This window comes from Amborella trichopoda, chromosome 2 (genome assembly GCF_054954075.1).
Source record: "Amborella trichopoda isolate Santa Cruz 75 chromosome 2, AtrichopodaSantaCruz75HAP2 v2.0, whole genome shotgun sequence".
In the NCBI taxonomy this organism is placed as follows: domain Eukaryota; kingdom Viridiplantae; phylum Streptophyta; class Magnoliopsida; order Amborellales; family Amborellaceae; genus Amborella; species Amborella trichopoda.
The window spans coordinates 56,349,614-56,367,677 of NC_142337.1; the positions used below are offsets into that span (position 1 = coordinate 56,349,614).

General features: G+C 37.0%; 1 protein-coding gene across 15 annotated transcripts in view; it reads left to right on the forward strand.

Annotated features, from left to right (window-relative positions):
- Positions 1–17,561, forward strand: part of LOC18431367 (metal ion-binding protein) — a 31,888-nt gene extending 14,327 nt beyond the window's left edge. For 6 of the 15 annotated variants that reach the window (XM_088858741.1, XM_088858740.1, XM_006841492.4 and 3 more), the window contains 16 exons: positions 5,468–5,538; positions 5,652–5,751; positions 5,856–5,954; positions 6,261–6,387; positions 7,538–7,671; positions 7,758–7,817; positions 8,007–8,242; positions 9,499–9,928; positions 10,307–10,630; positions 10,772–11,374; positions 11,669–11,839; positions 12,789–13,019; positions 13,118–13,401; positions 13,490–13,783; positions 14,235–14,357; positions 17,310–17,561. In XM_088858741.1, the coding sequence (XP_088714867.1) occupies positions 5,468–5,538; positions 5,652–5,751; positions 5,856–5,954; positions 6,261–6,387; positions 7,538–7,671; positions 7,758–7,817; positions 8,007–8,242; positions 9,499–9,928; positions 10,307–10,630; positions 10,772–11,374; positions 11,669–11,839; positions 12,789–13,019; positions 13,118–13,401; positions 13,490–13,783; positions 14,235–14,357; positions 17,310–17,457 (3,435 nt within the window). In that variant the 3' untranslated portion in view covers positions 17,458–17,561. Of the gene's footprint in view, positions 1–5,467; positions 5,539–5,651; positions 5,752–5,855; positions 5,955–6,260; positions 6,388–7,537; positions 7,672–7,757; positions 7,818–8,006; positions 8,243–9,498; positions 9,929–10,306; positions 11,375–11,668; positions 11,840–12,788; positions 13,020–13,117; positions 13,402–13,489; positions 13,784–14,234; positions 14,358–17,309 lie in introns of those variants that run through there. The other 9 variants (XM_088858747.1, XM_088858746.1, XM_020665395.2 and 6 more) reach the window with 6 other exon arrangements.
- Positions 17,562–18,064: the final 503 nt, after the last annotated feature.

An 18,064-nucleotide genomic window follows, 5' to 3' on the forward strand; every position in this document is an offset into this window, starting at 1 on the left:
GAGCAAGGAAGAAAAGTATGGCCTCACAACTGAAAGTAAGGTGCAAAATATCAATGAAACTACAACTGAGGTTTATGCCTACATGCTTGTCTTCCTTATCTAATTCAAACCCCGCTTGAGGTATCACATTCAACATGACAGCATGGGCTTACTTTACATGTTCAAGAATGGCAAGAGTTGTGCATGCCAACAAGGAGTTAGCAAAAGTCCGCTCACTCAATGTCAAGCGTAAGCCCATAAAATTTGAAACAAAATTCAGATCTTTTTCTCCATGAACTTTGATGGTACAAGCTCCTATCATAAAGCCCCATCTAAGAACATCTTTATCTTGCCAATTCTTAAAAGAAAAATGTGCATTCCTTAACGAACCAAAGCCGACACAAAGTGCAATAAAAGAATTCCCCATAAAATCACCTAAATCTAAGCCCCATTTAACACTTAACCCATGAACTTGAACACTCAAGGCTGAATCTGTGGAGTTCAAGAACATGCATGCACTGTTAAAAACAGGGAGGGCAAAATCATATGGTCTAAAATCACGACGAAGCACAAGAAGAAAGAAATTCAAGATGCTGTGGCCCATACCTTCTTGAGAGCTTTGATCAAAACTATCTAAAAAAAAATCATTATCTTTGTAATTCATGGAAAAGCATCAAGTTTGCAATAATGAGCTCAATAACTTTGCAATGGGGTGAAAAAAGTGCATTGGCAATGCGAGGGCCACTAATGAATTCACACCTCAAAACTTTAGCATGGATTTGCATAATGGCTCTTATGCTTTCCATACCTCTGTTGCACCAATCAAATGTGTAAACACTAATAAGAGTAGAACACGAAAAATGAAAAGCATGGGCCTCAATCTTCCCTCAAGCATTGTGACCCATTATCAAAGAAACCTGGGAAAATATGGCCATGAATTTTGAAGTGGATCAAGATTCCTACATTTAGCCCATAGTTTCTTTCAACTCATAATTCATGAGTTGAGATTGGAATCTTCAACTCAAAACAAAACAATGGCTTAGCCTTTCTTTTACCATTAAGGACAACATTATCAACTTCAAAGTGGACATTACTTATGTCAAGGCTATTGTTAAGAACCCAAGTTGGAAACACCTTTAGTTCCTTGGTATGCACCTCCTGTGGCCCATAAAATTCAGAAAATAGATTAACAGAAACAATTCCCTTACTAGTATTGTCATCAACATCACTTTCCTCTATAGGTTGTCACATAGAGAGTAGAGCCACACCCTCCTATTTGGAAGACTTGGGTGGAATCTCCTCACTCAGTGACAACAAAGATGGTGCATGTCTAACCATCAATACTTTGCTTTGATCAGGAACGACTAACTTTACTTTCACATCCAATTCTAAATCCCCTTTGATTACAGTTATGGGGTTTCTCTTCCTTGTCTATTAGGAGTGATCCACTTGCCAATTCAACATCGTTTCCTCCACTTGCCAATTCAATATCGTTTCCAACAGAATAATGTTAAAAATTAACATTTCCTTTTGATTGATACAATGCTGAATTTCTTTATTATCAGGTTTAGAATCCTCCATACTTCATGAATAAAAATGTTAATCATATCCCCAATTATCTCTTCTTTTAAGCAAATTGATCTACAAATATATCTACCCTTTTCTCATCAAATTTAAGGGTTTTTGTATCTTTCAATGCATTGAGCTCTCCATTGATAAATTTAGGATTTTCTTTTATCCAGAAATTGCATGCCTTTGTTTGTTTAGTTCTATGATGTTCAGGTTGCAGTTTTATGTTAGGGATAGAAACTCCTTAGGTTGGAGGTGTTAGTCTTCTAGCCTAGAATGATCCTGCTCCAGGGGTGGATGTGGATGTGGTAAAATCCTTTCTTTGCTCATCTCTACACTGATTTCTATCTGCTCCCCTACGCCAGTCACATCAGCTTTGGGTTGTTGGTTACCCAACTGTTCTCTGCATTCCTGCGCCTGTCGATGCTCTTGTGCATCGAACCCATAAGTGCGATCAAACATAACATTAAGTTGTTCCCACTCAGACTTACGCTTTACTGATCTCCACAAGAACTCGCACAATATGGATCTAGCACCGTAGATCTCATCTTGTTCAATATGTGCTGTTGCAAACTTTCGTTTTGCAACAACTTTTCAACCATCTCAGTCAAGTTGTTGATTTTTTTGTATATTTGGTCCTACTTGGCATTCCTACAGTTGCGACCTCTAGGACTAATCATCGTAGTTGCTAAATTTTGAACCGTGCTCTGATACCAAATGATGCGAAAGGAGGCTGGGAATTGAATCCAATCTTCTTTCGATCTTAAACAAGCAAAAACTTGACAATAATGAAGGAAATAAGTGGTTGTAAGTTGAGCCAAGATGAGAAGAGCGTCTTTCTTTGTTTAGAAAAATAAACTCTCTACAAAAAAATTTCCAAGTCCCTAACATAAGCCTATCTCTTCAATATATGCTCCATAAACACTCTCTTTATCTTTGACTTTCGTGTCCCATAAAGCCATAAGTCATACAAATCTTTTTAGTCAACAAATCCCACTAACTCTCATCCCAAGAATGCTTTCCCCTCTAAGTCAATAAATCCTATTAACTCCGATCCCAAAAATGCTTTCCCTTAAGTCAACAAATCTCACTAATTGCCATCCCAAAAATGCTTTCCCCTCTAAGTAAAAAAATCCTATAACTTCCCAAGAATGATTCAAATTATCCCAAGTCACACAAATCCCTTCGCTGTCTAAGTGAACAAATCCCATAACTCTCATCCCAAGAATAATTAAAATCTATCCCAAGTCACACAAATCCCTTTTTGGCTCTAAGTCAACAAATCCCATTACTCCCATCCCAAGAATGATGTAGATCTTCTTTCCCTTCACTTTAACCACTTTTACCCCCTTTCCTTAGCTACATCATCTCCACTTATGGAAATGGCTATCCTATCTCCTATTCATTATATAACTTCCCCTTTAGTCCCCTCATGCCTTAATACAAAAATTAGCCAACCAAACCTACAAATTACAACCATAACCCTAATAGTAAAATAAAGTTTGAAATAAATTAGTTTTCTTAATTCAATTTGCATCAATGATCCACTGTCTCTAGCAAGCTCTCATATTTGGCTCATCAAGTCAACCCAATAGGTGGTTGGGTTAAGGAATTGTACTGGACTTCATATTCATCCCCAATGATTTGCACTTTTGTGAAAGAGTGGCTTTCCATTTGTGACTGTATATGCACATCTTGTGTGATGACTTGAGGTCAAGGATTTAGCCCATGTCCTCTCAGATAGTTTTCTCACACAGGGCACATAACAATACTCGAGCTCATAATGGTCCATAACACACACATAATTCTCTATAATAGTTGGAAATTGTCATATATGCTTAGAAATATGCCCTAGCTATCACACAATTATGAGGTATTCTCAATCACTTTGACTGGGGATAACCCTCAATCCTTTCGGCTTATTGTCCCTTATAAGCATTCCTTGTGTTCTGGGTTTTTTGTGACTCTATGGACACCAATTCTGGATTCCAGCTCACAATGATCCAGCAAGTCAGGATTTTCTTGTCCACTCCCGCTGTGATCAAGAACCTTAAGAAAATAGTGGTGTCGAGGCCTTGAAAGGCTACAGCTGCAGCCAATCTAAAAAGTGAGAGTGGCTTAGTATTGGTCATCCATCCTTGGTTAGCCGTAATGAATCTGAGGGTGACACTATTATCCTTAAATTTGGATAGACCTCATCACTCTATTGAAATCCTTGTAGATCTCCCACTCTAATTAGATATCTACTAGATCACTGAATCTATCTTGAACTCAAAATCTTTTCAAAAGATTTCCAAAATCTTTTCAAAATAAATCGTAATTACTTTTGATTTCATCTTCTAGTCACCTTTTAGGAAATCATGAAAATAATGGAAATCAAGGGAATCTTGGAACTAAAACCGTCTAGAAACTCTCCTATGGAGCACACAACACCAAGGGCACATTTTATCAAGATTTTGAGCTATGTGTCTCCCCATGATTAGTGGAGTCCACACAAGACTCTATACCCTCTGACATGAGCCTCAAGATTCTCTCAAACAGCTCATACTAATAGCCTTGCATGATTTAAAAAATCCCCATGGATGGTTTTCTCGATAAACAAAAAAAGTCTAATTCTAGAATGCTCCTTGATCAAAATAAATTTTTTTTTCATAAATTCCCTTAAAAAAATAATTTCAAAATACCAAAAATAAGGTGATTAGAGAAAATTAAAGATACTTTATTTTCCTTGAAAACTCGTAAAAAGGCTTTTGGAAAGAACCTTAAAGGGAGTGTATAGTGTGCTAGCAACGCGATCAACTCCTAATCACGTGCTCCATATCCATCCTATAATTACAACCTAAACCTCAAACCAACTCAATAGGCCTATGACCCAGATGTCTCCCATGCAAGGGTCTCATGATTGGCCTATCAAAACTAGCTAAGACTTGAGAGAAACCGTTGTGTAGATGTGCGCCCTCCAAGGAGAAGTCTGGTCCAAAGTGGACATTGTGTCTAGAGTCTCTAGACACACACTCTTCTAGTGTTCAGGGTACTCTCCAGTACATGCATATTACCGATCCACCATTGGACCAAAGAAAGCACAGGCAGCAGTGCATATGCTGTGCAGGATGCAGTGTCGAGGCTTCTCGTCCTTGTCCTCACAAGCCACCATCCTGTCACATAGGATTTTCTAGGTTCGCTCTTGGCTAACAATCCGCCACTGTGCTGATCTGAACCTCAACTGGGGCAACTTGTAAGCCCACCACGGTAATGCATCCAGGGATTATTGCTACCTTGTATCCAGCCCAAGGTGCAGGTTCCACTCTTATACGTGGGCATACACTAGCTATTAATCAATAATCAACTGCTAAGGGCTTTAATAGCCACAAATCCCAACACTAATACACATGACAACACAAGACAATTGACAATCTACTAGGGAAGTTTGGAATCATGGAAACCAACATGGATATGGTCTTCTCGATATGAAATAACTTATGAAGCTGAGAAGAGTATTTCTCGTGAATTTATTTGTGGGAATGATGTGTGGTTGTTTGAACCATGATTCTTGTTTGTAGTTTTATGGTAGATGCAATCCCTTTTGGCTTTTGATATAATTTATGATGAGATGCAGTCTGTGATTATTAGTGAGTCTAACTTTTGCATTATGTTTGAATTCGTTCCACATGAAGAGTGATGGCTTTCGCTAAGGGGTTTTATGAATTTAAAATCACGTATTTAATCAAATGCATCACCCTGTGTATTGTAATTATTATACTTAATACAAAGTTCCAATTCCTTAAAAATAAATAAAATGTAGTGTATCCATATTAAACTCTTCTTGTCATAAAGTCGATCTACTTATTACATGAACTTTTATTTTGCTTTTAATTTTGATATCAATTCATTTGAAAATGCATTTTCCTTATTAAACTAGGGAATCGACAGGGTTAGGGTTGAGCAAATGGAGGCTCGTTTGAAAGAAGATATAATACAAGAAGCTGCACGGTACTCATGTCTCATGACAATATATCTTCCTATTATTGTCTTAACGCATTAAGGGATATTTATCATCTTCATCCTTTATAATAGCCAATTCAATTCATACTCCTTTTTAGCAGATATGGAAATAAGATCCTTGTAACTGATGAACTGCTGGACGGCCAGATGGTGGACCAGTGGGAGCCAGTTGCCCAAGATTCGGTTAAGACGCCTTTGGAGGTGTACTTTTTTATGCTCATTTCTACTTTGAGAGGTGCTTCATTATCACTGAATTTACATTCACCTTCGTTGATTTTGTGACCCATGATTCTTTTGCATTATAGGTTTACGAAGAGCTACAGGTGGAAGGTTACCATGTTGATTTTGGGCGTGTTCCTATCACAGATGAAAAATCTCCCAAAGAGCGAGATTTTGATATTTTGGTTGGTTTCCCTAGTCTTCCAAGTCTTTGGTTTGACCAATTTTCTCTCTTTTGGTGTCACATTATCATCATTTTTATGATGACAATTATTGACAAAAGGTTTTGTGTATTATTCTTATGTTTAATGTCATAACGATGTTTTTTGTGGAAATATGTTTGGGTGTTGGACCACAATGCACACCTTTAGTGGGTTGTCTCATTTATAATGGAAATCTCAGTGCCTTTTTGTATTTTTTTTTAATTACTATTCATAGCTAAATAAATTCTTTTTTCCCTATTATTTTTTTTGATGATAATTTTTTTGTAGGTGTATAAAATTTCTCAATCAGATTTAAATACAGAAATAATTTTTAATTGTCAAATGGGGCGTGGTCGGACCACTACAGGAATGGTGATTGCGACCCTGGTCTACCTTAATCGTATTGGGTCATCGGGTAACCTCGTTTATCTTTTTCCATGAGCAACTTACCTTATATTGACAAATTTTTTGCCTCCAAGTTGGTTTTATTTAGATGTTTCTTATCGCTCTTTATTGTGAGTAGTCATGATATCCATCGATCGATTAGATGACCTTCTTATTCACGTGAGAGTAACTGCATACAAGCTTGATATGCCTTTAGTACAAAAGATTCATACCCTATGCATTAAATACAAATCAAGTTCCCTCCTTATATATTTTAGTAGTTATCTTGTAAGTAGACATAAGTATATGCTGATATTTGTATGTATTTGAATACACTAATATCTGTTGTATTTGTACTTCACTCCGGGTAATTGTATATCATTCTTTATGCACTATTGTTTGTTAGCTTAAGTGGCATTTTAGTTATGTTCTACAATTTGTGTACACATGGGTTTTATCTTTAAGTTACAAAAGGGATAAGGAGAATTGATTAGTTTCTCAAATTTAACACGACATATGAAAATCTTAACCTGTCCCATTAAAGGGCTACCTATACGTTTGCATGGCTAAATTTAACAAATTCAAGTATGGTATCAGTGCTCCCAGCACCATAAGCCTGGCTCACCCGCAGAGGGGATTGGATGTGCATTTAATTGAACTAGTTACTAACCTTAGGGATTTCTTCCTTGACTCAATATTACATGTCTAAACCTGTCAGAACTGGGGATATCTTAATGTTAGGGTTATGCAAAACCAGATTTGTCCTTCTACATAATTATATGTCTGGACCTTGATATGGTTTGTAACCTTTCGCTTCTAATTTGTACAAACCCTATTGACCTTCTGAATTCCATGGTCATTAGGGCTGATTTGGGCGACAACATTTTTTTTGAAGTGTTTCTGGTTAACCGATCATTATCTTCATTGTAGAAAATTTGAATATGGAATATGGCTCTCTCCTGATTTGCACTATTGAGAGATGCTATTAGCGTATCTTTCAGTTTTAGTAATGCGTTGCTTGTTTTAAGCTTTGGAGAAACATAATGTGTGTTCATACTCTACTTTATTATGTTGATTCAATTTCATAGGCTAGCCTACAGAAATTTCAACTTAGGTGATATTTTCTTCTAGTTGTTATTAGCAGTCGCCTCGTCATGTGCCTAATTGTTTATGGAAAACAGCTATTCCTAGGACAAATTCTATTGGAAAAGTTTTGGATGCCAAAGCTGACGTGAGTGATGAAATGCCCAATTCTGAGGAAGCGATGCGTAGAGGTGAATATACCGTCATAAGAAGCTTGATTCGAGTCTTAGAGGTGATCTATCATTTTCATTCTATTTCTTGTTCTAAGTTATGTTGATTCTAGATCAGAGATGTAACTCAACAATGTTATTTTTCCAGGGAGGAGTTGAGGGCAAAAGACAAGTGGATAAGGTCATTGACAAATGTTCCACCATGCAGGTCTGATGACCTGCCTATATCATTTATACGAACATCATCCTGAGTTATGCGTTCTGCATAAATTTGTACCCAAACTTCTCTTTGTTTTTACTTAAGCTTAATTCAATCTTTCAGCTTTGCGAAATAATTAAGTATATGCAGGAGTGGGCATGCAATTTGTTAATTTTTTTATTTTTGACTTTTGGACAGAACTTACGAGAAGCTATCGCTACTTACCGGAATAATATCCTGCGTCAAGCTGATGAGATGAAGAGGGAGGCATCACTTTCTTTTTTTGTTGAGTACTTGGAGCGTTACTACTTCCTTATTTGTTTTGCTGTTTATATTCATACAGAAAGAGCAGCCCTTCGACCTAGTCCATCTAGTCAAGGCACTTTTGCAGACTGGATGAGAGCTAGGCCTGAACTTTATAGCATACTTCGTAGGTAAATATCCATGTATGAGAATTTTTTAACAACTTCAGTTATTTTTGAATTATATGTTTTGAACAGTCGCTTATTTTTGACTCTGCACACTATTATTTATTATTCTAAGTGTGACTTTGTAAATTTATTATGTCATGTTTAGCTTAGTTTTAATCAGGGAAAGGCAGAAAGCTTTTTTTATTTGACTGTATCTTATCCAGCCGTTAGAATAGTGAGATTGCTCAATGAAGGCACAACAGAACTCACAAACTTGGCTCTTGGATTCTACACAGTGATTAAAAAATTCCCTGGCCGACTCAGGACTCATCATAGTTAGCCCAGATCAGGATCCAAGTGATTCAAGGAAGAAAAACGCCAGGATCTCCCAAGTCTTCCCTTTTTTAGTGATTTTTTCTTTTAAAAAAATCTGTTACCATCTATTGAGGCGAGGAAAATTACATGCATCCAAAAAATAAGCATCCCACAGGCTGGGTGCTCTTTACAGAAAGTAAGGTTCGCAAAAAATGGGAGCTCTATACAAAAAACATAAACGTAAGGCAACCCACAGACAGATGACCTTGTACAAAATCAAGGAGAAGGTGAGAAGCTAAGAGCTAGGACTTCCTCGAGTCAGACCAAGGGACTTGGGGTTGGGACCCCAGCGAGTCCCTACCTGAGTCTGTCTTTTAATCACTGATACTACATGTTAGCCTGTTGATTGACCATTATCCCTCCTCTTTAGTTAATTAAGGTTTAATTTTGTGAGTGTTTATTAAATGCATCGCATTGTTATTGGCTGCCTATGTTGTACTCTATTTATTTCATATGACAGTATCCCAACTTTAATTACATACATGAAGGGATATGCACAATAGTTTTTTACTTTTTCACACATTCTTTGTTGCGTAATATGAAACCATATATTGAACTGAACCGTAGTAAAATTTCTTATAATATTTTGAGGGTTTAGCCAAATTTCTTATTTTATAGTTAATCTCCTATCTAACCAAAACATGCACCTAACCGTAATTTGTGAGGGTTCCTTGCACATTTAGTACTACATATCATTGAAACTGGTCCTTTTTATCATCAACGATCAGTTATTTGAGTGTTTATGGTATCTTAGCAGGGGTACTTCTCTGTGCACTTTGTCCTATCATTGTGAAATGTTAAGACTAAATTGCAGTCATCTAGTTTTTAATCTAGTCATGGTTCATTGTGGTATAAATTATGAGTTATATCTTTGTTGAAGTTATTTGTATTTGTTGGCTTTTCAGATTGCTTAGGAGGGATCCAATGGGCGCTTTGGGTTATGCAAGTGCAGAGCCATCTTTAATGAAAATCGCAGCATCTGTCGATGGTCGTCCACTTGACATGGATACTGTTGCAGCTATGAGGAATGGAGAAGTTCTTGGAAGGCAAACTGTTTTGAAAAGTGATCACTGTCCAGGTTGCCAAAGTGCAACTCTACCAGAAAGAGTGGATGGTGCGCCAAATTTCAGGGAAGTTCCTGGATTTCCTGTTTATGGTGTTGCCAACCCAGCCATTGATGGCATACATGCTGTTCTTCAAAGAATAGGAGGTTCTCAAGGGGGTCGCCCAGTTTTATGGCAAAATATGAGAGAAGAACCAGTTGTTTACATTAATGGAAAACCGTTTGTCCTTCGTGAGGTGGAAAGGCCATACAAAAATATGTTGGAGTACACGGTATGTTATAAACAATAAGTGTATTCACAATAGACCTTGTTGCAGTATTTTTGGTTCTTCATTGCACAGCTTGTTATGGTGTTTGTACTTTCTTTTTCTATGCTTTTCAGTTTTCAAGAGTTTGTTATAATAGTTTTTTATCTAGGTTACTATCTTTTGCAGTTTAGATGTATTTGGCCACTTTGCGCTGAGCAGAGTGTCACATAAATAATTGATACCCTAAAAAAACTCTCTACCTTGGCTTTGTTCATTACTGGATGGCAGGTTTTTTGTGTTTTTGTAAACTTCAATGATAAATAATTCATGTGTGATTTTTAATTTGGAGATAGATTTCAAAATTCTTCTAACTTAATGATCTCTTAAAACATGTGATTTCAGGGAATAGATTGTGAGAGAGTGGAAAAGATGGAAGCGCGCTTGAAAGAGGACATTTTAAGGGAGGCAGAACGCTATTCTGGTGCCATAATGGTCATTCATGAAACTAATGATGGCCAAATATTTGATGCTTGGGAACATGTAAATGCAGGAGGTGTTCAGACACCTTTGGAGGTCTATAGATGCTTGGAATCTGAGGGTTTCCCCTTGAAGTATGCTCGTATTCCTGTAACTGATGGTAAAGCTCCCCAAAGTTCTGATTTTGACTCGCTGGCCTTAAATATTGCCTCTGCTTCCAGTAATACTGCTTTTGTTTTCAACTGCCAGGTAGAACTTTTATTTCACGTTCTTCCTATGGTGCTTGATATGTTTCCAGTCATCTATTGTGCAATAACTATAGGGAAGTCAACTTTTTGTACCCGACCAAAAAATTGTATTTAAGATCCTATTCATCATGTTAAACTACAGATGGGAAGGGGACGAACAACAACAGGTACCGTAATAGCTTGCCTTGTCAAACTTCGAATTGATCATGGAAGACCCCTTACGTTGCAACATCTAGATATATCCACCGATGAGTTAGGAAGCGGCTTTTCAAGTAGTGATGAAGCAGGAACTGAAAGTGCAGAAGCTTCAACTGCACATTCAAGGGCCGAAGGTGGACAAGAGGCGCATCACACTTATGGAATTGATGATATCTTGTTATTGAGAAAAGTAACAAGGTTGTTTGATAATGGAGTTGAAAGTAGGGAGGCTCTGGATGCCATAATTGATAGATGTTCAGCAATGCAAAACATACGTGAAGCTGTTCTTCAGTACAGGAAGGTCTTTAATCAGCAACATGTAGAACCAAGGGTCAGGAGGCTTGCTTTAAATCGTGGTGCTGAGTATTTGGAGCGCTACTTTCGGTTGATTGCTTTCGCAGCATATCTTGGAAGTGAAGCATTTGATGGCTTCTGTGGACAAGGAGAAACTAGGGTCACATTTAAAACTTGGTTACATAGGAGGCCAGAGGTTAAAGAAATGAAATGGAGCATAAGGTTAAGACCTGGGAGATTTTTCACTGCCCGGGTATGTCCTTCCCCCCTCCCCTCCCCTCCCCTCCCCTCCACCCCCCCCCTACCCCGCCCCCCCCCCCCCCTTTTCTCTCTCACCCCCTCTCTCTCTCTATCTACACACACAGACACACATATACATATGTGCATGTGCACTTGCGCGCGAGTGTGCATATGTGTGTACTTCTGAACTTCCAAAAAGAAATTATTAGGGGAATTGCAAAAAATTGTTTTACATTAGAATTTGTAGAAATTGCTGGGCTTTATGAATTCAAAAGTGCTTTCCTAATGTGTTTATAAATTACACCAGGAGTCAAAGATGCCATCTGAGTCTTATCATGGTGATGCAGTTATGGAAGCTATTGTAAAAGCTCGAAATGGTTCTGTTTTAGGAAAGCGTTCAATTTTGAAGATGTATTTCTTCCCTGGTCAGATAACTTCCAGCTTTTTTCATGTCCCTGGCGCACCACATGTTTACAAGGTTTGACTACTGCTATGGCCTAAGTGCTTCATATGCTTTGTGATATTTGCTGCAAAAGAGGACAGCACAGTTCTCTTGTCCTTTTCTTGTTTCTCCTATATATTAAAGATAATTTCCAGTACTAGTTGGCTCATTGCTAGATCATTTCATAACTAGTGCATATTTATGTGTCGGAAGAATAACAAAATATGTGAAATTGTTTGCCTGTTGAATGGGTTCTACGTAAGACACTCATACAGATGGAAAGTTTCAAGACAATCTCTTACAGCTACCCTGGTGAGCGATATCCGTATATGATGACTAGCTTATTAGTTACGTGTCTACTCTTTTGATTTAAAAGGTTGGTTTAGATATGATAGTATCATGAGTGAAGTTGCACATCTGATGGAAGTGGGATGCAACATGAACTAAAACATATGCTGTAACATGATGCATAATTTCAGCAATCCTGTGCTGTAAGGGTCTGCAAGACATTTCTGATGCCCTTGTATATTTATTTTAGTTGTTTTGTGTTCATCTTTATGCTCAACTTGTCATTTTACTTTTGTAATTGCAAGCAGAGTTTGTCTTGCAGACTGTATCAGTTGAATTGGTGATTGATTGTTGGTTGTCTTTTATGAATGTTGTCGGAATCAATAGAAAGCATCTTATGATCAAGTCTCCTGACCACTGTTTGCCATTCATATTTCTCCATTTCCATGAGCACACGAAGAATTTAGAGGCAGGTGGCTGAAGCGATCAAATATAAATTGAGAAACGAGGACCAAATCTAGCATACAAAGTGTGGAATATTTTCTTATTCCATGAATTGTTACTTGAAATATGACTTATTTAAAAGTTTACATAGCAGATCCATTATTCAAATGTGCACCCCTTGTCATTCAGCTCCAACTTTTGTTGTATTATTATGATTTTCATCACCAGCCGTGTTATCTTATTCTATATTCAGGTCGATGGCTACCTTGTCTATAGCATGGCAACCCCAACGGTCGATGGGGCGAAAGAAATGCTTATGCATTTGCATGCTATACCTGTTGGAGTAGATACCATTGCTCAGAAAGTGATCTTGACTGATCTGAGAGAGGAAGCAGTTGTTTACATTAAAGGCACTCCCTTTGTCTTAAGAGAGTTGGATCAACCAGTAGATACGCTCAAGCATGTTGGAATCACTGGGCCAGCGGTGTGTTCTTGAAGGCCTCACTCTTCGGTTGATTTATTTGTTGGTTCATCTAGCATGTAATGTAATCCATTCCCTGCTTTGTGAATTTCTCTCCACAGGTTGAGCACATGGAAGCTCGTTTAAAAGAAGATATCCTTGCTGAAGTAACACAATCTGTTGGTAAAATGCTTTTGCATCGGGAAGAATTCAATCCAGTGTCAAATGAATCCAACATCATCGGTTACTGGGAGAACATTTCAGTCGATGATGTGAAGACTCCTGCTGAAGTATATACTGCTTTGAGAAATGAAGGCTATAATATTGATTATAGAAGGATACCACTAACTAGAGAGAGAGAAGCATTAGCTACAGATATTGATGCAATTCAGTTTCGCAAGAATAAGTATGTTGTCCTGGGCCTCTCATGTTTATCCATTAGTTCCATATTCTGCGCTTTGGTGCTTATGTTAAATTCCCACTCTTTTCTTCAGCTCTGCAGAGCACTACCTGTTTGTCTCACACACAGGATTTGGAGGAGTTGCTTATGCAATGGGTATTACTTGTCTGAGACTTAATGCTGAAGCAGAAATGACATTGAATAACACATCAGCACTGCCTAGTCCAGCACATAATCAATCAATAACATACGACGACGTCTCCATCTCTTCGGTTCCAGATGAAGAAGAAGCATTTAAACAGGGAGAGTACAGGGACATATTGAGTCTTATTAGAGTTCTAATCTATGGTCCCAAGTGCAAAGAGGAAGTTGATACAGTTATTGATAGGTATGTATTAGCTGTTGATTGTACTTCTATTGCATTAATAATGCTTTTTGCTTGTTTTGAAGATGGCATTCTTCGTATCTTTTTTAATTAATTTAGTGTGGAATGTTACTTTAACTTCAGCAATAGATCTGTTGATGCTCATTGAGGAATAAAGTGCATGCATGCTGTATGATATCAATAGTTTATGTAATAGTTTCCAATAGACTTGCACATCGCCCAAAATTTTGTTATTTTTGCTTAAGACTAGAGTTTCAATAAAGTGGAGGTAAGCTTATGATGCTCTATGTTGCAAGCTTACAAGTCTACATTTTATAGTTGGTAGTACTCAAGTTTTGCTAAGGTGAATCATATATATCCTACCTATTTCTTCCAACTCTTTATATATTACATTTTTCCAAGAATTAAGGTATCATTCTGTGTATCCATCCTGAAAACTTTCCTCAATTAACAGGTGTGCAGGTGCTGGACACCTCCGCAATGATATTCTTTACTACAAGAAGAAACTAGAGAAATCTGCCCACCTTGATGAAGAGAGTCGGTCATATCTTATGGATATGGGCATTAAAGCTTTAAGGTTGTCTCTTTTCTGTGTTCCATGAAACTAGTTTCTGAATTGATGCAGCATTTCCTTCAAATGAGCTTTTTTCTCTTGCTCCTTGATTTCCATCAGATTTCATGCAAATTTCAATTGAGCATAGAGAGATAGAAGATGAGAAAAGTTAATGGAGCAGAGTGTTAGTTCTTCTTTGGTAACCCTGAAATGATTAATGGAGAACCGCCTCTTTCCCCATTTACTCCCACTGCCACTCCCGCAGAAGTTCCTTTGGCTCGCCACAGGCGAAGCTAGGGATTGTGTAGGCTTCAATGTTTTCTAAGTATCTATACTGGATTACACTATAAGGATCCAAAGATTGATGTGCTGAAACAACATCTGAAACCCAAATAAAAAATTGAGTTAAATGATATTTTACATATGATGTGACTCCCAATCAGTTTTCCGAATTGTTTTTTCTATACAACATCCAGTATGAAGAACATTGAACAAAATATTGTGCTTTTTTTGTGTAGAAAATATTTTCCTTTTTTCAACTGATTGACAACGTCATTTTCATTGAAGATTTTGAACTCTAGAATGTCTGAAAAACAAAGCCACGAGAAGCTTCAGCACTAGAGTTTACAAATCTTACCTTAGAACTTGAAGTATAGAACCATCAACAGTGACATCTGAGTGTTACCATTAATAGGTTTAGTGGCAAAACAAATAACCACGGTAAGACCTGTCATGTTGATGGTAGCTCTGGCATTTTATTGGCTGAGGGCTACCGATGCCATCATTGCTTAACGTACTATAGATGTTGACTGTAGAAAGTGCCTCAAGCGTTTAAATCTGAAACTGTAAAGTTTGAGATTATTAGGAACAATTATGTGAATATTGGAATATTGCAGATCTATTTAGGTGATCTCTGGATTTAAAATCTGAGAGATGTATGTATTCTGACACAAACTGAGGCTCTCAATTTTATCAAGGAATTAGTAAATTTCATTGGAAGTAATAGATGCTTGATACCCATTTGATGGATAGGGTTTTGTTCTGTCATTGATACTATTTATGGGTTGCTTCCATAGTTAGCAAGTCGGGGAATATCAATATATCGGTTCACCATAAAATCGGAAATAAATCGTTTTTATTTTAAAAAGTCGGATGATAAAATCTGGTAAAAAATACGGATCGGCAAAAATACTTTTATGTAAAAATGTTGCAAATATAGCGGACTAGGCTCAAAAAATTGGAGTGAAAATTATGGATAAGTTTAAAAAAGGGGCACCATATTTATGCTTACTATACTAACACTATAGTCATTAAACTAGCTATTCTAACTATGCACCATACTAACTATACACCATTACTAACTATACACCATACTAAAATATCAATATGCGCCGTACCATATTTACACCAAACTTTTAGAGAGAGAAGATGAGAGGGGGGTGACCATTTCCTTTGACAGAGAGAGAGAGGTGGCATAGGAGAAAGAAATGCAGAGGGAGAGAGAGAGGTGGATGCAGAGAAAAAAAATAGAGAGAGAGAGAGCGGGGGTATGGGGTGACCACGGATATCTCAAAGGAACACAGAAGAGCAAACAGGGTGAACTTCTTATGAATCAGAATGGTGTTGTCTTTTTCAAGCAGGTGGTGAACTTCTTGTGAAGAAAATCAGATGGGAATCGTGCTGTATTTTTTAATCTGATGGGTTGAATCAGGTTTAGGGAAAAGCCCTTAGTATGTTTTTCCTTAGTTTATATTTCCTAATATGTTATTTGAGCTATGTTAATTTGGGGATTTTTGAGTTATGTTAAAATTGGGGATTTGTGATGTGATTTGGAAGTTCTCTATCAGATTGTTCCTCTATTTTTCCTAATCTAGTTTTCCCTAATTTCTTTGAAATGTTGTTAAATTTAGGGATTTTTAAAAGCTAATGTTAAATCTATACTTCAATATAAACAGTGGTTCTCTTTCTCTAAAGCTTGCATTATAAACAGTGGTTCTCTTTTTCCTCTCTCTCTATATCTATCGATCTCCATACCCATCAAGCATTTGTGATGCAGTTCAATTTGGGGATTTTTGAAACTTATCTCTGTTTTTTCGTAATTTCTTTGAGATGGTTATCTTTCTCTCTGTGTACCCATCGATGAGATGTTCTCTATCACATGGTTCTCTCTGTGTGTACCATGGAGGATTATTAATAGAAACGTTTTTTTGAAACGACTTCTTATAAAAATTAAAAAATCGCGTATTAAACTTTTTCATGAAAAAAAGCTATTTTTTGACGCTCTTTTGAAAAATACGCAGTTTAAAACGTTTTTTTAAAAAACTCCGATTTTTTTTAAAAAAACATGTTTAAAATGCCGATTTGCTAATTATGGTTGCTACTGACTGGTACTTGTATGGACATCATAGTTATTGTTGTATGGACATACATTTATTGTATTCATAAATGAGATGTTTTTTTTCTTTTCTGCTGAGTTATTTTAGTCATTTTACACCATTGTTGATATGCATTAAGTCTTCATGAGTTTTCTTTCTCCTCTAATAATAGTTCTATTAACTAATTTCCTAAGTAGATGAAATTATGATTCCACCCTTTCAAGAAGATGAATTTAAGTTTTGCACATTTTGAGATAAACACAAGTTTAGGGAATGTCATACTCAATAGTATTTATGTTTGACCATGGTCTGGTACGGCCTGACTGGTCAAGTTTCACACTCTGACATGAAAATTTTCTGTATATGCAAACATGACCCTATTAATAACAAATTTTCCCTATGACACTTATGCTGTTTATTGGCATAAACCTACCATACTTACAAGAACATATATCCAAACCACACTTAAGAGTGCTGAAACTGATGATATGTATTCATCATATGGAAAAATGTTCACAATTGTGTGGCCAACAGTTTGTCCTGCACTCATGCGTTTTTGTATCTTGGAAAATTTCTCATGTATTGTTTGGTGTGGTTGCAGGCGATACTTTTACTTAATTACATTCAGGTCCTACCTCTACAGTACGTTAAGTGGGAATACAAACACGAATGATGCTGGATTTGCTGCTTGGATGGAGGCCAGGCCTGAGCTCGGCCACCTCTGTGATAACCTAAGGCTTGATAAATGATACGGTTCTTTTGTATGCATGTAAGAGGTCTTAAGAGAGGTAAAGCTGCATTAATTCTTGTACATTTGAACCATACAGTAATATAGAAAAAACTTTCTCAAGTATTATCATTGTATTCTCTGTGAAGACCCTATGCCCATATTTTTTCCCCCCTTGTTCTAAGGTTACCAACATACTTCTCATGTAAAGGGAACTAAGCTCTTATTCCTATGCAGTGCCAGAGTTTGTAGATTGTATCTGCCTTTCTTTCCTAGATCATAGTGGCAAAGTATCTCATACCAATCCTATAATACATAGGTCTGTTTATGGTATATGACACCCAGTCGGTTGCAGAGATTGACCTTGGTTCCATGTGACACATTCTCCAAGGTACTATTATTCTATATTGTCTCTCGTTGAGAGGATAGTACATGCCTTGGCGGTGTGCCATGTACCATACACAAGCTAATATAGCATACTTTCCCAGAAATTGTCACTTAATGTAAAGTTACATGTGTATTATATACTTCAAATGTCAATGATTTTTTTTTTTTTGGGCTGTAACTTGTTAACATTATCAGAACTTACAATCCTGACTAACAGTGAAGCTTTTCTATAGCCCTTCATT